The following is a 22,995-nucleotide window of genomic DNA, read 5'->3' as shown; positions in this document are numbered from 1 at the left end:
CGGCCGCGGCGGTACCTTGACGATGGAGAGCTTAGTTGTTTAAACTTGCAGAGGAGTTGAAAGGTTGGGATCAAGAGCCATAGCTACCTAACCCTATCCCAGCCGGCCCAAACCCAATCGTCAGTAGGAGCGTCGTGATGATGGCGAAGGTTATCCACCATGCGGTGATGACCGCGAGGACATCTAAGAGTCTAAACTTAGATATAACTCTCGAAATAGAAGGATTGTAGAAGGATTCGAAGGAAACCCGTACCAGGACGTAAAAGCCACTCCAAGATTGACGTACACCACTGACTCTGGCACCAGGCGAACTTGTCTATTCCGTATACGACCAAGGAACGGTCGGCTACAAACCGATAAACCGCGGTGCCGAAGGTCTCTGCCCGAGTGAAATTGAAGCCAGCAACTATAAGGGTAGAGGCATCCATTTTCACGATAATAGGTACGGAGTATATGGACAATAAACGTCGACCGAAGGTTTAACTACCTGGGCGAGGGGTGCAAGGCTGTGAGGAAATGTTATGAAAGATGTTATCGTTTGAGGCAAGGTAGATTTCAATGCTGACCATATTAACTAATAACTAATGACACTTGCATGGTTAGTTAACCCGTCAGCATATTATGACGCGGGACCGCAAGCTTCTGTAACTACCCATATTATATCTCTTCATTGCATTCCTCATCTCTCACCAATAAGGCCCCTAAGCAGATTTTCTTGAACTCGTGGATGGCTTTTCACTACTTCTGGCCCTAAGGTTCAACTAGCGACGGCACGGCCCGAGGAGGCGCAGAACACAAGGTTTATAACTAGCGATCGTTATCCCATTCATTGTGTTCAACAGGCAGCAAACACTAGTTATTGGCAGGTGGGATGACATTTTCGTGTACGATGCACTATTGCGTGTGTCCTACCATTTGCCTAAGCCATAAAGTAGCTTGGTTCAATGGCTAGTAATGTAGCTCTTACGTACAACTTGCTACCCAGGCAGTGCAAAGAAGGTACAAGAAAATAAGAGCTGGTGAGGGATAAGTATGGTTATATAGATTTGCGTCTAGGTGTCGTCTAAGGAGTATCTATAAGCAAGATTCAACTTACCCCAGACTTGCTTTTTCCGTTTATCCGCAGATAACTCCTTTCGCTTCCTTCTATAAGATGAATCCTCCTGGGAAACCCTCAAGCGGACAGGTTGACCCATATGTTGGAGCCAAGGAGTGACGGGCAGCAATAGCGACGCTGGGATGGCAGAGAATATTTCTATGCCTTGTACCGGGTGGCAGGCACCTGGGGCAATCGCCGTAGCTTTCTTATAACTATGCAGGAGGCAGTTCAAAACTTCGTAGTTTCAAATAGACAGCCAGTTCCACTAACTACCTCGTGAACTTCGCTTCTTGATGGGCTTTCCTGGCAGACGGGAAAAGACAGCAACAGCAGCAGTAAAAGCAGCAGTTGCGACATGAGCCAACCAGCTTGCGAAGTTGTAGGAGAAATCCAATAGTAACGAGCGCAACGGGGATCCACATGAGCGCCATCATGACGATGCCCAGCTCGGCATGAATGTTAAGGTCTGCGGCGTTATTCTCGAAGACGATCTGGAAGATGACGAACATGACTGTTGCAACGGCGGCTCCGGCAGAGGCAGTGAACCAGGCGCCCCACGCAAGGATGGCAATGGGGATAGCTATCTTGCTCGGGGCAGCTCTTCTCTTTGCGCGGTAGTAGGAGGAATAGTTTGGTGCCGATAGGATGGTTGCCGATGAGGGTATGGAGAAGGGAGTAAGGATCATGCAGAGGAACGTGAGGATGGTAGCGGTGATGAAGAAGCCAAACATCCAGTTTGAAGCTACTCGGGCGATGTTCAAGGCACGGGTGATTCCACTAGGTAGGACAACTAGGATTGTTAGCATGGTGTCTGAGTAAAGAAGTAGCTACAGGGGTGTGCATTATAAGGATAAATAAAGTAGTAGTTTTGTATGCTGGTATGCTTACTTGTGGCGCCGGCGAGTAGCTCGCTGGTGATAATCTCGACTGGGTTAAAGGCATACATCGCCTTTGGCTTGGAGCAGCGAGTGATGCCAGAGCCGTCTTCGTACCCTTCGCAGAATCCCCAGAGGCCAACCTGGTAGAAATCGTGCAGTCCTATGGTTCGAGCAATACTGTTGATGAGGACGGCGTTAGGCACGGTCAAAGGAATGATATTGGAGAGATCAATCTTGAGAAAGTAGATGTCGCGCAGGACAAGTCGGTCTGATAGATTGCCTATCTGCACGAGCAGCAGCATAACAAACGCAACCAAGTATATGAGCGAGTGCATGATACGGTGCGGTATAGCTGGCCGGCGAGCCAGGAAGCCCTGGCCGGGAGCCTTCTCGCTCGACTCCGGAGGACCTGGCCACAGCTTTGAAAGAATGGGAGGCGACATGTTGATATCGCCGTGGCTTTATTCTCTGTGTACTTCGCGGGTAGTGATGTTCTGTTAGTTATGCGGCGGTACCAACAGCAACAGCTTTCCACGAGCAAGACGGATCCCGGGCTGGAGAACAAGGATATAATGAAGCTGCAGGGCGTTGGACCATCACAGCAACGTTTCAGCGGCCTCCCCCCAGGGACGGGCAGAGGATCAAGAGACGATCCTCCTGAGCCCGCAGGTCATTTGCCCAGAGACTGGCTAGACCCGATTCACAGGGCGAGACCGACGAGCCTGCCTGGTCAATAGAGTGAAGGGACAAACGAGGGAGGCCGAGAACAGACAGTGAGACGCCCTTCTGGAGGTTTGACAGCCATGGGGAGCTGGATAGCAGGAGGCGGGTGGGTGGGTGTGGCTGTACGGAGCTGTAGGTGGTAGGTTTGTATATCATCAGCGGACGCAGAACCAGCTTCTGGTGACGCCATCACGCGGTGCAGGCAAACAAACCGCCGACTGACTGGTTTCCCCGTCTCAAGCTGGCGATGGAGCTGGCGCTGGAGCTGCCATGGCTGTAGCTCTGGGTCTCGAGACAAGGATCGCCTTGCGGTGGAGCAGGAAAAAGTGGCTTGGACGGAGCTGCTTGCGTGTTACGCTGTCGCTCTTGCTGCTCGTCTTACGGACAACTGCCTGACTTGGCTTGACAAAACGAGAGAAAGGGTGAGAAAAAAGAAGGCCATTACAGTGGTTTCTATTCGCTATTAGCTAACTATTTGTGTTAATGATTTAAGAGCCTGCTGAAGAGCTCGTTACATGGAAGCTGCAGAAGAGTACGGAGTGGAGTGGAGCTCATAGTATCGCCATGACGAGGATGTTGATCATGATCACCGCGTACATCGTCTCGAGGCTGCCAGATAGACGAGCAAGGAGAGACCCCGAGGCGAGAGACGTGGCTCGGCCGCAGCACTTGCCGTTGTACGTAACGTTGTTGAGCTCGGCAGCGACCTGCAAGACGGAGCCGTTGACGTTGCCTACGTTGTAATAGTCGACCAGGAGGAAGTTGGGCGGACGATCCCATTTCTCTAGAGGATGTTAGACAGCAGCAGCAGCAGCAGCAGCAGTAGTGGTAGGAAGAAGAAGCAGAACGGAGGGAAAGAAAGGCATACCTGTGCAGTTACCGGCCATGGCTCCCAGGCTGCCGTAGCCAGAGACAGCGTTGGTCTCGTTCAGGAGGACAGTGTTGGGCACGAGGATGGTGGCCCCGGCAATACTGATCTCGAGATTGAGGTTGTGGTTGGCCATGTACATGCGTTTTCTGGCGTCAGCTTCGTTGAGGCCGGGCGGCCGTTGGACCACGCAGGGGAAATTCCGGTCTGTCGGCGAGAAGGGGGTCTCCCAGATGTACGTGAACTCGTCCAGGATATAAGGGACCTCGTTATGGTTGGCTTCGTAGTCCATAAAGACCACCGCCCTCTTACCGGACAGGATGATCTCGGACAGCGTAGGCCAGTCGTCCCGGTCTGGGGATGGCTGCTTGGGCGTGTAGACAAGGTCTATCAGGCCTGAGCTCTGGATCGGTTTGGTGAAGTCTGTCACCTTGACGAAGTCCCCGTTGCCGATGAGAAGGGAGACTACATCGTAAGGGTTGGCTTTGAGCCAGTCTGTCACTTTTTTCAGGTAGCTCTCCAGGGTGCCGGCGTTGAGCAGATCGCACGAGCTGTGGCAGAGATAGAGGGTCCCATTCAACATGTGCGTCTGGAACTGGACTGGTAGAAGTTAGCCAGCATCATCGGTAAAGGACAAGGAAAAGGGAGAAGAAGAAGAAAAAGATAAAAACGTACGCATCCGGATCCCATCGTTGAGCTGGGTGACGACGTCCAGCTCCTGGTTGCTGGCGATGTTGCCCGGCCGCACAAAGGGGCTGTTGTGAGCAACCACCTGGGTGATGTTGCCGTAGCTGCGGGCACAGAACTCTGCATACCCGTTGCACGGCCGAGTGTTCGTCGGCTGGGGCTCTCTCGACGTCTCTGTCGCCGTAGCGTTTCCAGAGAGCGTGGTCTCGTTTGCAGTCACGGTGCTCGTGGTGTGGCTGCCGACCAGCAAGGTGTAGCTGTCCGAGGTAGTGGTATAGAAGCTGTCCGACGAGTTCGCCGAGCTGCTCGAGAAGCTCGACAGGGACGGCACACTCGAACCGGTGGGTGTTCCAGTGTGTATCGAGATGGACGTAGGGATATCTGAGCCTGTCAGGGTGGTGGTGGGCTCTGCCGCCGTCCTCGCAGGGCAAAGCAGGCCAGCCACCACGGCGCAAAGAACGAGCAGAAGGGCCTCCATGCTGGAACAAACAGAGAACCGGTGCTATCTCTAGCCGTGTCTCTCTCTCTCTCTCTCTCTCTCCGTAACTATTTATTTCTTTAACTACTCCGTACTTGTTCGTTTTCAGCTACCAACAGCGCGCCGAGCAACGTAACCGGTGGAGAACAGAGGATCACCGTCTGTCCCTGGTAAGAGAGTAGAAGCTGAGGGTGAAGCTGGAGGCTCTTCTTGCTGTCTCTCTGTCTGGCCACCGTCTCTGCCGGTCATCTGCCTGTGCCTTTGCTTTCTTCTTCGCTTGCCCGCTTGCTTGTTTTGATGCCTGCCTGCACAGCCTGGTGATCAAGCCAGCCTCCTGACTCTGGTGTCCCTGGCAGGTGGATTCCCTCGATCACTGAGACATCGTCTTATCCGCCCGTAGTTCCCGTAACACTGTCGCGCTCCGTGGCCCGTCCCTGCTGGCTTCTGTGCCGCCGTTGAAGCCGTCTCGTAGCTTGTACTCGGTAACGAGGGCACCGTCAATGGCGTCCAGACCGGCGGCGGCCGCTTGCCTGGCGCATGGTCACACCCCAGGCAGCTTTCTCCCGCTTCCTTATTGTCGTCTGCGCGTCCTTTGTTGTCTCCTCCTATTGTCTATCGTCTATTGTCCCGTTGAGCCGCTGAATTGCTGCTGGCCAAAGAAAAAGCCAAAGGTCGACGTTGAAAGTCGAAACTTCGCTTTGTCCGTTTTTGGTTCCCACCACAGACCAAAATAAAAAAACATCGCCAACTACAACTAAATAACTACAGCTACAGGACAACTGCGAGACAGCGACAGGAAGAAGCAGAAGCAGAAGGAGGAGGATAAAGAATTTCTCCAAGACGCAGCTTTGCATCGTACATAACTGACGCCGATCTGAATCACAATGGTGGACATCGTCCCGCTCTGCTCATACCCGTCCTACATCTCGCTGCTGCCCGCGGTGCAGACCTGCAACATCACCAACCTCCCCGAGAACTACTTCCTCAAGTACTATCTCTACCATGCCCTCTCGTGGCCGCAGCTGAGCTTCGTCGCCGTCGTCCGAGACCGCTCCAGCAAGTCCAAGGATCCCTTCGCGCCCGCCGCAAACCCCAAGGTCGTCGGATATGTGCTGGCGAAGATGGAGGAAGAGCCCTCGGACGGGCTGCCACACGGCCATATTACAAGCTTAAGCGTCATGAGGACACACAGACGGCTGGGCATCGCTGAGCGTCTGATGCGCATGAGTCGTACGTCTCCCAGAAAGCGGAATAAACGATCAATCCACGCTAATAACTACAATGTGAACAACAGAACGAGCAATGGCAGAGTCTCACAAAGCGCACTACGTCTCCCTCCACGTCCGCGTCTCCAACACAGCTGCTCTCCGCCTCTATCGTGACACGCTAGGCTTTGAAGTCGAGAAGATCGAGCCCAAATACTATGCTGACGGAGAGAACGCATACGCCATGAAGATGGACCTGACCGGCCTTTGGTTAAAGGACGACGAGGGATTCAGCGTCGGTCTCGATGGCAAGTCAGTCAAGAATACGGATGAAGATGTCGACGAGGGCGACGAAGTGGGTGACGTGGGCAAGGCTGGTGACGAGGCCGACAACGAAGAGAAGAAGATCAGAGTCAAGGTCGGCCGAAGCTTGGGCGTAGGTGACCTCGTGGAGCGGAACGAGAGTCGAGCGCAGGCTTAAGATCGGTTGCCGCCAGGCGGTAGATTTCACGAAAAGAAGGAAGAAATAAGTAAATAAGTAAAAATGAAGCTCTGGCTATCTGATGGTATGCTTGCTTCTAGGGAGTAGCTACCAATCATAGCACCTATAACTACTCTGGAGAAAAGAATAATAATAAAAAATCACCATTCATTGGAGTAGGGTTCAAATTAGATAACTATTATTATCAGTATACAATACAAGAAATAAGCAGCGAGCCCTGCCTTTTTGGTGTGTGCCATGTTCAGCATTTACTGCTTGACATCTTTCACCACCGTTCCGGCCATCTGGGGAGTCTGAGGGTACTCTGGAAGAGGCGTACTCGATACATTAATATTCTCCATCTGTCTCTCTAGGGGAGCATCCGACTCTGCTACCAATAGTTATGCTAGTTAGCACCACTCCATCCGACGGAAGAAAACAGGGGGTTAATCAACAAGTAAACGAACCTTTGGCTTTCCCCTTGCCCTTCTCTTTGGCTCTCCTCTTCTCTTCCTTCCTCGCTGCCTTCTCATGTTTCCTGGCCAGTTTCTCCTCCTTTCTGGCCAGTTTCTCTTCTCGTTTGTGGTTCTTCTCCGCTTGCTTCAGCTCTCGTTTCTCACCTTGCAGGCTGCGAATCAAATTAACATAGTGGTCCTTGATCTCCTGCATATCCTTCTTGATCTCGTCAATGTCAGAGCTGAACTCTCCTCGAGCAGCAGGCGGTTGGCCGCCTGCACGAGGGCCGCAGCCGCCGTGGCCGCTGGAGCTTGTACCACGGCATCGCCGCCCAGCCGAGCGGAATTCCCTTCGAGCTGATCTCAACGCTCTACAGTCTCGCCGTAGCTCCTTTCTGCGTGCCCTGTAGTCGGCTGTAGAGAGCTTTCTTTGCTCCTGTTGCTCTTTGAGATTGCGGAGCGCGGTTTTAAGAGCGGCAAGTTCACTCTTTTTCAAATCGGAGTCGGATGAAGCAGAATCCAGTGACTCAGAGGAGCTGCTTGACGAAGAGGACGATGATGATGACGAGGAGACAGAAGCACTTCTCGCTCTTCTCCCTTTCTGTTCAATGTGGCCCCATTCGCGTCCTCGCTGGCCTGCTGGCTCGGCTTTCTGCTGCCAAAATCCCCAGCCAGAACTCCCTGGTTGACATCCTCCCGGACCCCAAGTGCTTCTACCTTGCCCCCACCCCCCGTAACCTCTTCCTCCCCATCCGCCATGGTGAGGTTGACAGTGACCATGGGCCCCAAACCAGCCGTGGGGTCCATGGTGACCACTCCATGATGACTGAGCTTGGTCCCTGTAAGTGGTAAAGTTGTTGATAGCCTTGTTTCTAGCATCCACAGCCTGCTGCTGAACATAAAATGCATGTGTCTGAGCATTTCTTTCCACTTCCCGGCTAGCTGCTTGGACCTGCTCGCTCACCTTTCTGCTGTGCTCCATGGCTTGCTCTGATACATACTGGCTATATCGTTGAACTTGGTCTGAAATCATCGAGGCAATGTTATTCACTGCCGCACCAGGGTTAAAAATCCACACTCCTGGGCCCCCTGCATGTCCGGATCTATATTGATATTGATTATCCGAGCTCCCTCCGCTTGCTGCTGTAGCTGCTGCTGCTGCTGCTGGGATTTCCGTCGTCTGCACGTTCTGCTGGCCACTTGGTACCATAGTCGGTGGCTGAGGTAGCTCATGTACTTCTCTCGAGGCAGTGCCCGTAGGCACTTCAGCCACAGGCTGGGGGTTATCATTGCGAGATCTGGATGAGGTAGTGTTTGGATAGCACGACGGACATAACGGAGACTCGGGCTGGGTTCCATCTTCACGAACAAAACAATAGACTACCATGGCTCCGCGAGGCTGGAAAAAGTTGACATTCCATTCTGTAACAACCGCAGTAATCCTCCATTGCCGCTCGTCCTCTGTCTCCTGCGGCCTGTCTTTACGATCACGTTCGATCTCAGCCCGCAGCTTTTGCGGCAACTGAGGGTGATTCGACGCCGGCCCAAGATGCGGCGGTAGAAGGTAGTTTAGAAACGTATCCCAGTCATGCTGAGTGATATCTTCGGTCTTGGGGCGCCAGCAGCGAGGATATCTCGAAAAGTCTTTGGCCTGGCTTCGTTTGTAGAAAACTAGCGCATGCTCCAGGATTTGGGCGCCAGGCTGCACATTCGACGGCAGGCCGCGCTCGCTAAAATATGGTACTGCAGAAACAAAATTTGGGGCCTCTACGGCATGGGTATATGATGGAACGTTCTCTGCTGACACCTGGCTTGCGGCGTCATTGATCGTGGAAGCTGGAGTCAGAGGGTCGGTTGGAGTGTAAGGTGGAGGTGCATCGTCCTCCGGATGCATATGTGTGAGCGACATGCTGGCGGTCGATACTCAAACTAGTTCAACCAAACCCGACTCTGACTCCGGTAATTGAATATCAAGCTGTACTCCGTACTCCGTAAAGGGCAGTTATAGTTTTCAAGAGAATAACTCGTCAAAGGCAGCAACAAAGGGACGAGGGGTCATTTTAAGGAATCACTAGTTGTGCCCGATATTTAAATAGAACATGTTAGTCCGTCCAAATACGAGGCTCGCTGAAGGCACCAGCATTCTTCAGCCACACCCAATCTAGCCCGCAGTTAGCGTGCATATTAATGCTGTTGCCTGGATTTCATGGGGCTCGTTCGCGTGCGTCTGTTGGCCTGAGTAACACTCCTAAGGATACCAGCCACCACCTGCGGCGGAGCAGACTGACTTCAGCCTTCTCGCCCGTAAAAGGCGGGATGTCTATACTCCCCGTGTTTGTTCCTGTCCTCGGCGTTAATAGTTATCGATATCAGGAGTTTTATACTATTATTTCTGCACTTTTCCTCATAAATGATCATTAACAGCGAAGAGCATGTTCCGGCCTTTGCCTCTCGGGCCAATATCGAAGTCATTACCTCAAATACGCCTTTTGTCGCCATATAGGCGCTCTTGCCTGTGGATGAGAGGCTCGCGCTAGTTAATGCTGGACAGGCTGGCAATTTCTCAGCCTACGTGATAAGTAAGGTTCCAGAAAAAATTAATTGAATAGAAATAGGAATCATGTCGAGGCTAAGTTTCCTGCAAATGGCTGCCTAATTCTTTGTGTTAAGATATTATATTAGTTCAGTATCCCAGAGATACAAGATGTAGCTAGAACGGGCAAACCTATGGAACTATCTGTCATAACACTGGGTTCCAGTGATCGAAGAGTATGTGTGCAAGTCAGAATTGCTGCTATCGGGTTCACAAGGCTGTTAAAGGCGGTATTGTTCTGTGTACGCGTTTTGGAAAGAGTATTCCATAGATAGCAGCTGCTGGTTAAGATATTAGATACTGGTCGAGTGGAGTTGCTAGTTGGTCTCAACTAGCAGTAAGAAAAATCGCATAGATACACCATCAATAGAGAGATTGCACACAAAAGTAGCGTGCTGAGGAGCTCATCTACATTATAAATCCCCAGCCAAAAACGCCAATGCTCAGTAAACCATGACAACACCGTGGTAGCTAACTTTTTGCCTAAAACATTATCAATGTATAAAAGAGACTGGGTATAGATAGCAATATGAAGCTCATCAAAAAAATCTAGTCCCAAGCGTCTCCCCATCCGTCATCATCTAGCGGCTCATCTTTAGGTTTTGTATCGATTTTCTTTGCTGGTTTGATAGGGGCCTTAGATTTGACCTCTGTCCGTTTAGTTTGTATGGTGCTGGAGCTCCCTGATGTGGAGGATTTCTTCAGTCCCTTTGGTAATGGATTCTTTGCCTTGGACTTTGATTGACTGGCTAGCCATCCTGCAAAATCAGGCTCCCCATCATCCGCAAACGCCTGAGGGCGTGGAGATAAGGCTGGACTAGGAGACGCTGCTTTTTCAAAGACAATAGGTTCTTGGCCCTGCGTGTCAGGTTCATCATCAATGGCTTCATCCATGGCGCCCCAATCGTCAAAAGCATTGCTCTCCTCGTCTTCTAGCAAGTCAGGAACACCTTGACTAACAGCACCGGTCGGTGGCTGTGAGAACTGTGCAACATTTTGTGCAAGAGTAGGAGTTGCGGTACTGGCTCGTGACGGTGGTAGAGAATTGTCGACTGGCCTCCCGTTGGACTTTGACAGGGCTGGTTGAATTGGTTCAATAACCCCTTTGGTTTCTCCTGCTTTGCTCGCAAATGAGGAGATGGCCCATCCGGCCCAGGATGCTGCTGTGTTCCCTGGGCTAGGTAGTCTGGCCGCTGCTACAGACGAGTCTGCTCGTTCTTGGGGTGGGAGCGCTGTTTCTGCCATGGTTGAAGAAAATTTACGAATCCGTTGCAAGTATATGTCTACACATTTATTTGCCTGGTCACGAACAAGCCTAGAAAGTTCTGTTAGTCCATCTTGGTATTCACTTTTTTTGGTAAGGCGGCGCTGTAACATACTTCTCCTTGTCTATGAGCGCTGGGGTAATTACGGGTAGGACTTTGACGGCACAATCCTCTTCAGAAAAGAGGTCAAACGTTGCCGCCAAAGCAAGAAGACCAGCATTTCGTGCATGGACAAAGGGATCCCTTAGCGATCGAGAAAAGGCTGCAACAAGGATTTTTGGCCGGGACTATTGTCCAAAAGTTAATGAATGCTAGCGATTACAGATAACACGCATCACACTTACGCTTGCGGACAAGTTCTTAGCAATTTTACCTAGACATATGGTGGTATTTGTACGGATCCCAGGCTGTTCATCATTGGCAGTTTTTGCAAGGTATCGAACCAGTTCGCCGTTAATAGTGCGATCAGATAGTTTCCCTATAATTGGTAGAACAGCTTTGACCGTCTGTTCTCGAACTACCGGCGCAAGATCTGTGAATCCCGTGACCATTTGAGGGAATATCTTGTCATTCACAGTTCTCTGAGGAAGCCTGTCGATCATGAGATGAAGATTGTCGAGTAAACACACACGTATGGCTCGGTCTGGATTTGCAAATAACCGAACGATGACAGGTGTAAGCTTCTGGGTGTATTCATCATCGCTAAGTTTGGCTCCAACTTTCAAAATAGTTGAGAGAACTTTTGGGCCTCCTCCACCAAATTCAACGGATTTGAGGAGTTCGGGCAAGACCTTCATTTTAAAGAACTCTTCTGGGTAGTCATCGGAAAGTTCATCAAGTTCACTGTTCGGATTAGTACTATTAGATAAAAGGGGTGGCACAGTTTCAAAAAACTTACTTAATGAATTGTTCTCTTTCCTCGTTACTCTTAAGGCCTAAACTTTCGATATCTTGAGACAGACGGATTAATGGTGTTTGGAAGAACCCTCCTGAGCGTTTCCCTTGATCAAGAAAATGCGCTACGCTTAGTCGTAGTTTTGGGTTAGTGTTCATTAGTTTCTTATAGCTCGGCCGCATGCTGGGAGGAATGTTCGAAGTCTGGCCTGCCTGTTCAGGGCCATGAAAAGACCCATTGAAGCCTCAAAAATAAGTACTCCGAAATTGTATGCATCTACAGCAAAGAGTGGGTTGCTTTTGATGACATCCCATCCACTTTTTAGTATTTCTGGAGGATTGTACCGCCGTGACTCTGGCAGTATACTGCCATATGTCTATATAAAAGTTAGCAAACGTACAACCTGAAAAATTCTATGAGAGGAAAGGGGGTCATACATATATCACCGGGGAGTCCTCCTTCAGCGAGCTTAATATATCAAAGCCGGCTAATTTCCATTCCCCGCTCTCGCCAGTATATATAGATGATACTCTAATGGCACCATGGACAGACGAGGCGTCTTCGTTTATAAATTTAAGAGTAGACTAGAACAACCGCATGAGAAATGTTTCCAAAACGGTCCATAGGTAAGACCGGTACTCACGGCAATAGTGTATAGTCCCCATTTTATCGTTTCCTCTGACATACTCCGCCTCTTAACTGGCCATGATAAGGGGATAACTCGCTCTACAACGATGTAGATTTGTGTTTCCGTCTGTTGCCCATGTCAATTCGGACACAACCCAGCATCAACATCCAGGAAGGGATGCTGTCAAACAATGTATCGTACCTCGATGGTTTCCAGAACTTTTATCACACCCGGATGTCTTAATGTCCGTAACTTCCGCAGCGCATTCTTTGCAAGGGGGAAATATGATTTATTCTGAGCGATTTCGAAAGTGAAGATACTACACGCAGAGCCATCTTCCTATATTGTAATAAATAACAATCAGTAAATAATCCGTCAAGTGCCTAAGGAGGTAGGAATTGTCCAGGTACCTTCTTCGTGCCGTTGTGAAGGCTCCAGATCGAATCGCCATTGTCGACCCTGTCTCCGATAGTGTAAGGGAATGAGCTGCTCTTCGCAATCGCGGAGGCCACCGCGGATTTTAGGAAATCCATTGTTTCTGGTCAATATGCAGCCTGATATTGTACCGTATCTTTTCTCTGACGCGCTGTTCAAGGGGTGAAGGAACCGCGATAAGAGAACTAGCGAAACAACCAACCCCTCGCACAGAGAATAGTGAGAAAATGGAGGGGTGGTAACTAGGCCAGAGTGATACTAGCAGTAGCCAGCAAAACTACCCAGGACGCCTCAAGACCGTGCCGTGAGCTGTTCTATTGATCGTTATCTAGAAGTTCCGTTGTCCTCACTTAAAAACCTCCCAAGATTTGATAGTTTAGGTAGTTATCCGGTGCCCTTCCCAACTCGGTCTAGCGTGTTTGTCTAAAATAACTTCAACTTCAACTTCAACTTCTCACCAGCTTCAAACAACTTCAGAGGATCGTACCTACGGCGAGACCGATGTCTACTCAAAGGGACTATGAGATATTAGTCTTCCCTTTTATGAAATATACGCCTTTGTTAACTATGCAGACAACCCTAACACGAAGGCGATGTCACGTTGATATGAGGTCATCCAGGTAAGATCACCACCCACACACCCATACCCCTTAATACATTCATCTTCATACTATATATACGACCCAACCTCCTATGATGCGAACCTGGTAAAAGGTCAGACTTGAACAACAAAGGCAGACGCGTTGTCAGCTTCCGGCGGCCTCTGGAAACGTGTTTGCGAACAACCAGACTGGAAACCAACTTAATACCAAGCAGCTGTATCTCAGACACGTCCCCCGCACCCTCTCATCCCTGATATCCTGGCAAATTAGTCCAAATGAGGGAGGCTGCGCAACCTGCTATCCTTAGCTGTAATCCAAAGATTCCCCTTCCTGAGTACGGTGCTTGAAATATAGCATACATAAATAAATTACCGCTATCTGGAGTTCCTAGTCCGCTTTTCCGCCGTGAGGATATAGGAGCTAATGGCAGCGGTTGACACAGAGGATTTATTCATTCTCTAGAAAAAAATCCGACATATGCTCATGCAACCGGACTTTGGCCCTTAGCTTGTCTCCGATACAGCTTGCTGCCCTCGGATACCTGGGACAGTGGAGGGCGTGTCTAGAAGGAGAAACGCGTTGGTTTGAGATGGCCCCTTGCAGCCTGGCTTGCGTTTGTATTCACAGTTCTGGAGGGTTTCACTGGGAGGTGATAGCTATGTCTTTGCAAGAGTGATGTGCACTTATAACTGAAAAGACCTGAGGAGATTCTTATCCTTATTTCACATTTTCTCCTATTCTCAATCAAGTCGCTGACAGACTTATTCGACAGGGATTTACTCTTTACTTTCCATCGGAAGCACGGGTTTACAATTGTGAGGATGATGATCACTTATGGATAGTAGATAGACAAAAGAAACCATGACCATTCAAGAAACTACCGTTCTCTTCATTCAGTCACCGTCAAATCATGGCATCCATGAGAATATGAATAATCCCAAAATCAAACTGGTGGACTCGCTACGTCTGCTTCATCTCCTTTAACTTCAACCTCATCCCTTCGCTCGAGAGCCTCTCAAATTTCACATTCACATTCACATCATCTTACCTCCTCTCTTCCGAAAAACGTCAAGGTCATGTTACTAAAGAAATAATGAAAAAAAGAAGTAGAAAAAAAGGAAAATGAAAAAAGAAAAGCATGGGGAATATTGTTTATCAACTTCCCTTCCTCCCGTGAAACTTTTATCCTCCACATCCCTCACCATCTTCAGCTTTTCTTCATTGTCCTTCGCTGGTCGTATGACTGATTTCTTATTACCTGGCGTGGTAGCTGGTAAAAGATTGAGGCTGTAGCTAAGCCATTATACTGGTGCTTCGGTTGTCTTCCATATTTTCAGGTATTGCAATATTGATGTAACTCATACATATAATGGTTGCTGTAGCATACTGGGCTGCTTCGTGACAAAAGTTTGGTCAATGTATGCGTATCAGACACAAAGTAAAGTCCGAGTGGTTGTATCCGACGATCTCTCTTCATACATGATAAATGTAGAATTGACCACAGATACCTATAAGCCCGTTAGTATAAAGATTAGGTTGCTGAAGGCGGAGAGATGGAAGGCATACCTATGAAGTCGATTGTGTGAGCCCCAACAAGCGAATAAGACGCCTATTCAAGTAGGCGGTATTGCGATAGTAAAATTGCGATATGTGCAGTACCGCGCGGTACAAACAGGCGGCAAGCGACCGCGGCTAGTCGGATGATGGGTGGTGCGACAGATTGAATGACCATACACATATGTAAGGCGTATGTATGTAAAAAAGGGATAGAAATCAAGTGGTTCATATTTTCACTTGTCACAAGCCAGAGTTTGTCCGGAATTAGAGAGTCATGGAAGTTTAACGAACACATATCGTGTGTTACAGCGTCAGGTTTCAAGCCTCGACATAAGAAGAAGGTAGCGTGGTGGAGAACCGTTAGACTTTTCACTTCACCTCTTCGGGTGCTTCGGTTGGGTGGGTACTTGGGGTAGCGGCGGGAGGTGGACCGCCTTGTGGTTGCATGGGTGGTGGAGGCCCATGGGGCATTTGATTGAAGTTGTTGTTATTGTTATTATTGTTTTGGGCTTGATTGCGGTATTGGTGGTGCGGGTAGTTGTGTGCTTGATGCGGGCTAGAGGCAAAGTGAGGGTGCTGCTGGTGGTGACCGGGACGCATTGGTGGCATATGGCCGGGTTGTTGGGGGGGGTAATAGCCTTGCCCTTGCTGTCCGTTCATGGCCATCATAGGCTGGGGAGGAGGTCCTTGCTGAGAGCCCTGGTGCATCATCATGGGCGCGCCACGGCTAGGGCTTGGGTACCCGCTATGTGTTTGCATTGGAGGAGCATGCTGTGGGTAGACGTGGCTTGGGTTTGGGGAGAACATCTGCATAGGAGGGTTGTACGGGGTCATGCTCTGCGGTGGCATATTCATATACGGTCCGTTTGAAGTCTGGGCCATCATGGGAGCAGCGGTGGGCGGGTTCGAGAATTGCGGTCCGTTGGGGTAATGACGCACATGGCCGGGCTGAGGGTAGTACGGGGGTACACCATGCATGGCCATTTGATTATGTGGGCCAACAGAGTGCTGGTATGCCATGGGGGTGCTGTGTTGCAGTCGCGGGGAAGGGAACACTTGAGAAGAAGATGCAGACATTTGCATGCGATGGTGGTCGTCATAATGCATAGGAGGCTGCTGTGGAGGGATAAGATGAGTTGGTGGAGCATTTTGTGGCGGCATGTTATGGCCTGCATGCTGGATATGGTACGGCAGTTGCTGCTGGTGAGGGATCTGAGCATTCAATGCTCGGGATTGCGGAGAGGCAGATGCAGCGACTACTGGAGGCTTGAACATGTCCGCATATGTCTTCTTTTCGTTGATGGCGGAGACGTCCCAGGTGGGAGCAGTTCTGTAAGCTGGCGGAATACCTCCGTTAAAGGCGTAATCCTTAGATCCGGCATCAGTGGCTTCTTTCTTCATGCGCTTTACAGGGTTGAAGCCGTTGACAATCAGGGGCCGTTCAGACGCTGGGAGAGGCTTCTTGGAGCCAAAAAAGGCCGTGGGGCTCGTTGCTCTGGGGACAGACTGGGGACGGGTGTTTACAGGCGTAGCGGCGGACGAGCTACCTGCGGCACTAGCAGGGGTGAAGGTACTTGCGGCTGGGTTGGGCTTGAACTCCATAGCACGAACGTTGAATTTGGTTGATGCAGAGGAAGATGTAGGGGTATGAGTGGCAGCCTTTGGAGGGCCGTTGCTTGGTCCTTGGTCACCTGCAGAGCTAGCTGGTGGTTGTTGATGCTGTGATGATGGTTGTTGTGGTTGTTGCTGGTGGTGCTGTTGCATGCGGGCGTCTTGGGTGGGCAACGGTGCCGGGGAAGGCCCCATGTTTGCGCCTTTGCGCTGCTGCTGGATCTCGACCAAACGATGGCTGAGCAAACCTGGTCCGCCGCGTCCTGGGTGGCCTCCTGGGTGCTGAAGCTGGCGTCCGGCGTGGGGGCCCATGGGAGGGTAACCCTGACGGCCACCACGGCCGTAACCTCCTTGACGGTCAGGAGCAGCTCCAGGGAGACCGTTGCCGCCTTCGTAACGAGGAGTTGCGGAGTTGCGGGTAGCTGGCTTTGCATCTGCGGTAGCGTTACTGGAGACGGACGAGGTAGCGGGGGTGGCAGTGGACGGTTTGTTTGGCATGGCAGCATTCTTTTCTTCGTGTTGTCTCTTTGCGCGCTCGATGATCTCCTCCTGTTTGCTAGGATCCTTGGCAAGGATGGGAACCAAATCCTTGGGGACGGGGGTGCCCAGCTTGAAGTTCTTGGAAAATTTCATTAGTTCGTTGAGTTTGATCGTTCGGTCGTATGATGCCTGGTTGCGTCGCCGTTCTTGAAGTTTCATCTTTTCGTCGTTGGCAAATCGCCGGAAATGATCGAGTACTTCAGTTTCAACGTTGGAGGCAGCATTCTCGGCGCCGGTGCGTGGAGTGGATGAGGCGGCAGACGGCTGAGAAGAAGCGCCCGCAGCCGCGGCGGCCTTGCGCTCAGCCTCAATTGCGCCGTTACTTGCAACGGTCTTGAGAGCCTCAGCAGTAGCCTTGGGGACAGCTGTGGACGCCTTCTCCTTTTCTTTCTCCGGCTGGGCGGCAGCCTTGCCTGAGGGAGCCTCCTTTGGCTGAGAAGCAGGGGTAGAAGCTTTGGCATGGCTGTCCGGGCGAGCAAGCTGGGCGGAGATGATGGCAGGGTCGACGGGAGCACTGGGAACCGTTGGCTGGCCGGTAGGAGGTCGTCGAGCGGGAGGCATGTACTTGTTGGGCTGTCCGGTGGGCAAGGGAGCAACGACGTCACGTCTGACACCGGAGTACTTTGCTTCTTCATCGGCGTCATCGTGTTGGTGGGTATGGCCTCGCTCCTCGCGCATGTGGGCGTTATCGGTGTCGGTGGATTCGATCTCACGGGCGATTCTGGCGGCTTCGGCTTCCTTGCGCTTGTAGGATGGATCTGAACGGTCGATGCGAGTGGTATAGATGTTTTCGTCGTAGCTAGAGGTGGCCCCGAAGAGTCGAGCATTGGTCTCGAACTGGTCCCAGCCAGCCGTTCCAGAGCTCTCTGGAGCCCAGTCGAGGGTTGCATCAGAGCCACTTGGTTCCCAGCGTTGCAGCTGTCTCTCACGGCCTGGCTGGTTGCCGGAGATGTCTGTATCTGTACGGAATCCAGAGGATGCACCTGTATCTTATTAATTTAAAAAGCTAATGACAAGCTTTGAAAAGAGGCATCTTGTTTACTCACCATTTCTGGTCCTTGGCTGCCACTCCGGCCGTTGATAGGGATTGGATGTCCAAACAGGTGATATCCTGGACATGACGGAAAATTGGTGGTCTGGGCCGGAGCCAACGTAGGGAGATTCACTTTGGCTGACGCCGTTCGATTGTGTAGTAGCAGCGGTAGAAGGAGAAGAAGAGGAATCTGACACTGAGGGCGGGTGGCGGGCCATCTTGAGGATTAGTATGGTTTCATTGGACTCTAGGGTTGAGCCGGAGAAGATGCCAGCGAACTTTTCGCCATCTTTCATGGTAAGGGATACATTGCTCCCCTACTTTCTCTGTTAGCGTGGTCAAATACATAAACAAGGAAAAAGGTCACGTACGATGGCGGCCGTAAGGAGGAAGATGAGACGGTCGTGTGCGTGCTGGTCGGGAGTGGAGGACTCCTTGGAGGCCGGGCTGGGAGAGATGACGGACTTCCTCCCCGAGGCGGCTCCGTTTTGCTGTGTATATGTGTTGGGCTGTTTCTGAGTAGCTGGATTGATGTTCTGCGTCCAGGCTTTCTGCGAACTGGGGCGTCTATGGAAATCACAAAGTTAGCCATGCACTAAACACTGATCACAAGCGAATATCTTAAAATAAATAAAACGAATAATGAGGTGAATAAACAAAAATAATAAATCAAAAGGGGAAGAAAGAAAGACACACCTTTGACCGCCATCGACGGGACTGCCAGACTGGCGACGACCGAGGTCGTGACCCCCCTTGATATTGGCTGAGGAACGCCCGGCCGCCCTCGAGGCCATGGTATTGGGAGAGACGGCGGAGTTTAGGGGCGCAGGAGCAGACGCAGTAGCTCCGTTCGAGGCCAGGGAGCTGCTGTTGTTGACATTACTGTTGTTGGCGTTGAGGTTGACGGTGGACGCCATGCCTCAAAAGGGAGAGAGGAGGAAGCGCACAGCAAAGACAGGGACGAAGCCAGCGGCAAAGCAGCACCAGCAGCAGCTGGAGAAAGGCACAGCGGCCTGCGCGGAGAAGGCAGACACCCACACGATGTCTCCTGTGTCTCTTCCCGTGTCTCCTTCTATGTCTTCAATATCGTCTGTCGTCTGTCCGTCGTCCGTCGTCCGTCGTTAGATGTATGGGGTGGTCGTTGTAGGGTCTGCGGTCCTGCGGGTCTCAGGACGGTTGGCAGCAAGCAGAACAGCCCCAGTCAGCCAGTCAGGGTCCGACGAGGCCAGCTTGCGAGTGCGAAGGAGATGTGTGTATGCAGGCTTCTTCTGCTTCTGCAGTCTTCTTCTTCTTCTTCCGCTGTCCTTTTTGCTTGTTTCGTGTGTGTGTTTTTTTTTTCTGGAGGTTGAGGAAGACGAGGAGGAAGAAGAAAAGAAGTTGGTGTAAAAAGACAAGAAGGAGAGAGAGGGCGTGACAGTACCATACGCTCTACGTTACATACACTTTTGCAGGTCGTCGCCGTCATCCCGTAGTTACCTAGGTGCCTACATACATACACAAGAGGAAATCTGCCGTCAAGTGGCCGCTGCTTGCCATGTATCTTTCCCTGTTCCTCCCTGGAGATCTCCCCTCTCCCCTTTCTACCATCCACTTACCACTTACTGCCTATCTCTTATCCTGTCTACCTACTTCTATCTTCTATCTTTAAGGCGGTGTAATTATGGTACCGTAATAATACACATCATGTGATATATTTTGTAATTGCTTATGTGATTTGTTGTTATTAGTCATCCATTTCTACTTCGAACTCGCCTCGCAATCGCATCTTGTCACCTTTTTGATTCATATAATGCTATATATATATATATTAATATTTCACTGTATAGGTTTAAATGACGGCTCTGTGCCATCGTTCAGTGGGTTGGTCAATCTACAGTAACTACTGTGTTCTGGGAGATTTTCCAAGGGTTAACTATGTCTTCAATCGTTTTAGAAAGCTTAGTTACAAGTTACTCTCACCAGATTAGTTAGTTAACTACGTAACTAACCTAGAATAAGTTCCGCTCTAACGAGTTTACGAAGTAATGGTCTCAGCATGGGCTTTCTTTGGTAGAAGTTAAAAATGCCGTACATTTTCATTATTATGGCCTCTCTTCATATCATATACCCTGTTAAATTCTCTTCCACTCGACGTAGCGCTCCTTCCCTGACATCCCTCCGCTAACGGACCGGTCAAATTCTTCCTGTGCTCCCGGCTGGCCAGGCCGGAGCTTCAATCTGAAGGGCCACTTTTCGATAATAGAGTGGTTATCTTTCATCGCAGCGCCCAGAAGGTCAGCAACCTCACAGAACCCGAGCTCCTTCGAATATCTAAACTTTCAGCGTTAGCATAAATCCTCACTTAGGTATACTAAATCCCGTTATTATTTGATTAACTATGTTTCTACTCACCGATCGAATATGTGGTCAAAAGGAGTGAGAAAATTCCGGCCAGAATTAAACTTAATAAGCTCGGGATCAAATGTGGAGGATAGTTTTCTCGTGGGGGGAAGATATTTCAAGAGGGCTTTGGTTGTTGGACTATCTACAGTCATGTCACGTAGTTTGTCTTGGTCGGTTAAGGTCTCGTCAACGGCGTTAAGGAAAAGGGTAATCAGGCATGCATGTGGGTTCTCGAGGGGAGTTTGTAGCAAGGGCACCATCGATCCTAGTGTTCGATGTATCCCCAGCCATCCACCATCCGAGATGTTGGACACCTAAGTTGGAGTGATTGATTAGTATTCTGTTCTGGATTACCCCTATTGCAAGCTAAGAACTTTGGAATCCACTATAGTTAAACGTTATACGGATCGGGAAGACCCCGATAAGGTAGGAACTTGCGGTTAAGGTAGTTAGAATTTCTCACCTCGATTCTACTAAAAGTGTTTTCCTCAAGAAAGTCAGGAAGCAAAGCAGCGTCAACGTGAAGGAGTTCAAAAGAGAGACATCGCCTTGAGAGCTGACTGAGAAACGATCGAAGCATTCCACGGATGTGGTAGAAGAGCTTGCCATAGATATCAGCTGCTGCGGCTCCGCTTGATGTATTGGCAACATCCTCTGAAGACCACCCCTGAAGAGGATCAGCACTATCCTTCATTGGCCAGGTATCTTCAGCCTGAAAGAAAGTCCTGTTAATAACTAGTCAACTAGTTGTTGCGATTGCAGATATTTAACTAAATGATAACTACCGACTCACGGGTTTGGTACTCGAAATTCCTGTCGCGTGGACCCAAATGGAAGTAGGAGGCCGTCTCCCCGGAACTTGTTAAACGCAACTCGATGGGCAGGAGACAGGCAATACATGTATCGGTCACGGTAGTCCTTCCTTGACTCGGCTAGAGTGACAGCTGCGCGAATCTCGTGTGCTCGTTCAGCTGTCAGGGTAACAGGCGCAGTGACAAAGGACAAAAGACGGTCCCACGAGGACTTTTCGAGGACAATACGGAGAGAGCGCTTCCCAAATGTCCATGTCTTTCCTAAAAGGCTTTTAGGGGCCTTGTCTTTGATCTTTCCACAAATTTCTTCGATGAGGGGACTGATCCGCTGATGGAGGAGGTCGATGTCTGACTCGCGTACGAGAGCCGAGTACCAGAGATGAACAATGTGGTCGGTTGCCTTGTTAGCGTCCTCAACTACTAGGGCAATAAGAAGCAGGGTAAAATTGCGAGCCACGTTATCAAAATCCCGGTCATTTATTATGACGTGGAGGGAGCGGCTATAGCTGCTCGGAAGTTGGGCGACCGTCTTGATAACATTTCGAAGATCCCCTGAGGCTATAGGAGAAGGTATGTCAATAGGATTAACTATAATCGTCAAACTTAACTACGAGTTCACTGAGCCAAGTAGTTACATACCAGCGAACAAGATGTGCAGGTCTTCTTGGTATCCATCTCCCTCGTTTGATCCAAGTCGAAGGACATCGACGGCAGGAACATTACCCCAGAGGTACTTTGGAGCTCCAAACTGTTCTCCTATCCCATTTCCGATAAAGGATGGAGTTCGGTTCTCCAGGATCCAGGCAGGCTGCCATGTCTTTTTACCTAAAGGAGACCTACATTCAGACTTGTGTTGAGGCCAGTGAGACTTTTGGCATGTTGCGCTGCAGTACTATGTAGTTACCATATATTTCAGATTAACCTCTCGAATCATATCCTCCACATAAATAGTTATGGGTTCAGAGCGCGGATAAACTTACAGTGACGAGCAGACAGCCCTTGCAAGTATACTTGCCCCCTCTCTTGCAATCAGTGCAGTCGGAGGGCCAGTTTGCGCAGAGAAACTCTGGAGCTGCCATTTTTCTTCTACTTGCGTTGAATTTGAGTGAGAAACAGGAGTATAGCATGCAGAGCATGAGTCTGAGCGATGTTGGAGATATAAGAATATCCTTTACATCAAGCATGCTATATAAATAGCGTAAGTACTAAGCCATGGTCAGTTATCCCATGCAGGCTGTTTGGACGCACCAATCCATACGCGCCACGGATACCAGGCAGGGGTTGTACGTCTGATTACTATACCTCGCATGATATATTTCTCTTTGTTTGGCTTGAAAACCGTAGACAGGAGAGAAATTCTCAATAGAGATCTGCCTGTTACATGTAACTAGGTGCATGATGTGACAAAGTAGGTTGACTATCAGCGCCGTGGCAAGGAAAGTAAGGGCCTATTTTTGGAATAGTAAAATTTTTGCTTGATACATATGATAACTACTAGACCGAATACTCCTCTAGAATACCTATAAGCAGGTAGTCAGCCAAGGATGTCTCGAATTTCCAGCTGATTCTAACCATATAGCCTAATCATCGAGATAACTCGTAACTTATTAGTTGTTAGGGTTCCAAACCGATGTAAATTGCACTAGATGATGGACTCTGGAAGATTCTTAGAGATAGAAGGGAAGAAGGGGAGGACGGGGGAAGGGAGTAGAGCTTACTTCAAGGAGAAGGAGAAGCTAGAGCTCTACGCTAAGGCTTTGATATTATA

At 50.0% G+C, this 22,995-nt stretch overlaps 8 protein-coding genes across 8 annotated transcripts; 1 reads left to right on the top strand and 7 right to left on the bottom strand.

Annotated features, from left to right (window-relative positions):
* Window positions 1-70: 70 nt before the first annotated feature.
* Window positions 71-428, bottom strand: MGYG_08618 (hypothetical protein; the record flags this gene model as incomplete). Its single annotated transcript, XM_003169023.1, has 2 exons — window positions 71-183; window positions 254-428. The coding sequence occupies 2 exons, from the start codon at window positions 426-428 to the stop codon at window positions 71-73; spliced, it is 288 nt and encodes a 95-aa protein (XP_003169071.1).
* A 940-nt stretch (window positions 429-1,368) lies between these two features.
* Window positions 1,369-2,420, bottom strand: MGYG_08617 (hypothetical protein; the record flags this gene model as incomplete). Its single annotated transcript, XM_003169022.1, has 2 exons — window positions 1,369-1,889; window positions 1,988-2,420. The coding sequence occupies 2 exons, from the start codon at window positions 2,418-2,420 to the stop codon at window positions 1,369-1,371; spliced, it is 954 nt and encodes a 317-aa protein (XP_003169070.1).
* An 831-nt stretch (window positions 2,421-3,251) lies between these two features.
* Window positions 3,252-4,733, bottom strand: MGYG_08616 (hypothetical protein; the record flags this gene model as incomplete). Its single annotated transcript, XM_003169021.1, has 3 exons — window positions 3,252-3,484; window positions 3,569-4,168; window positions 4,244-4,733. The coding sequence occupies 3 exons, from the start codon at window positions 4,731-4,733 to the stop codon at window positions 3,252-3,254; spliced, it is 1,323 nt and encodes a 440-aa protein (XP_003169069.1).
* An 884-nt stretch (window positions 4,734-5,617) lies between these two features.
* On the top strand, window positions 5,618-6,419 carry MGYG_08615 (N-terminal acetyltransferase A complex catalytic subunit ard1; the record flags this gene model as incomplete). Its single annotated transcript, XM_003169020.1, has 2 exons — window positions 5,618-5,963; window positions 6,028-6,419. The coding sequence occupies 2 exons, from the start codon at window positions 5,618-5,620 to the stop codon at window positions 6,417-6,419; spliced, it is 738 nt and encodes a 245-aa protein (XP_003169068.1).
* A 269-nt stretch (window positions 6,420-6,688) lies between these two features.
* MGYG_08614 (hypothetical protein) lies at window positions 6,689-8,783 on the bottom strand (the record flags this gene model as incomplete). The annotated part of the gene is made up of 2 exons (XM_003169019.1): window positions 6,689-6,810; window positions 6,887-8,783. 2 exons carry the CDS (start codon window positions 8,781-8,783, stop codon window positions 6,689-6,691), a joined length of 2,019 nt encoding a protein of 672 aa, XP_003169067.1.
* A 1,233-nt stretch (window positions 8,784-10,016) lies between these two features.
* Window positions 10,017-12,788, bottom strand: MGYG_08612 (SCY1 protein kinase; the record flags this gene model as incomplete). Its single annotated transcript, XM_003169018.1, has 9 exons — window positions 10,017-10,782; window positions 10,847-11,019; window positions 11,077-11,575; window positions 11,631-11,839; window positions 11,887-12,003; window positions 12,065-12,211; window positions 12,271-12,381; window positions 12,457-12,594; window positions 12,666-12,788. The coding sequence occupies 9 exons, from the start codon at window positions 12,786-12,788 to the stop codon at window positions 10,017-10,019; spliced, it is 2,283 nt and encodes a 760-aa protein (XP_003169066.1).
* A 2,430-nt stretch (window positions 12,789-15,218) lies between these two features.
* On the bottom strand, window positions 15,219-18,950 carry MGYG_08611 (PAB1-binding protein 1; the record flags this gene model as incomplete). Its single annotated transcript, XM_003169017.1, has 4 exons — window positions 15,219-17,983; window positions 18,047-18,350; window positions 18,405-18,600; window positions 18,730-18,950. The coding sequence occupies 4 exons, from the start codon at window positions 18,948-18,950 to the stop codon at window positions 15,219-15,221; spliced, it is 3,486 nt and encodes a 1,161-aa protein (XP_003169065.1).
* A 1,194-nt stretch (window positions 18,951-20,144) lies between these two features.
* Window positions 20,145-22,306, bottom strand: MGYG_08610 (hypothetical protein; the record flags this gene model as incomplete). The annotated part of the gene is made up of 6 exons (XM_003169016.1): window positions 20,145-20,343; window positions 20,425-20,729; window positions 20,879-21,140; window positions 21,209-21,785; window positions 21,867-22,119; window positions 22,208-22,306. 6 exons carry the CDS (start codon window positions 22,304-22,306, stop codon window positions 20,145-20,147), a joined length of 1,695 nt encoding a protein of 564 aa, XP_003169064.1.
* Window positions 22,307-22,995: the final 689 nt, after the last annotated feature.

Source organism: Nannizzia gypsea, genomic scaffold (assembly GCF_000150975.2).
Source record: "Nannizzia gypsea CBS 118893 supercont1.10 genomic scaffold, whole genome shotgun sequence".
NCBI classification, from domain to species: Eukaryota; Fungi; Ascomycota; class Eurotiomycetes; order Onygenales; family Arthrodermataceae; genus Nannizzia; species Nannizzia gypsea.
The sequence above is the reverse complement of the archived record's forward strand: the minus strand, read 5'-3'. Positions and strand labels throughout refer to the sequence as shown.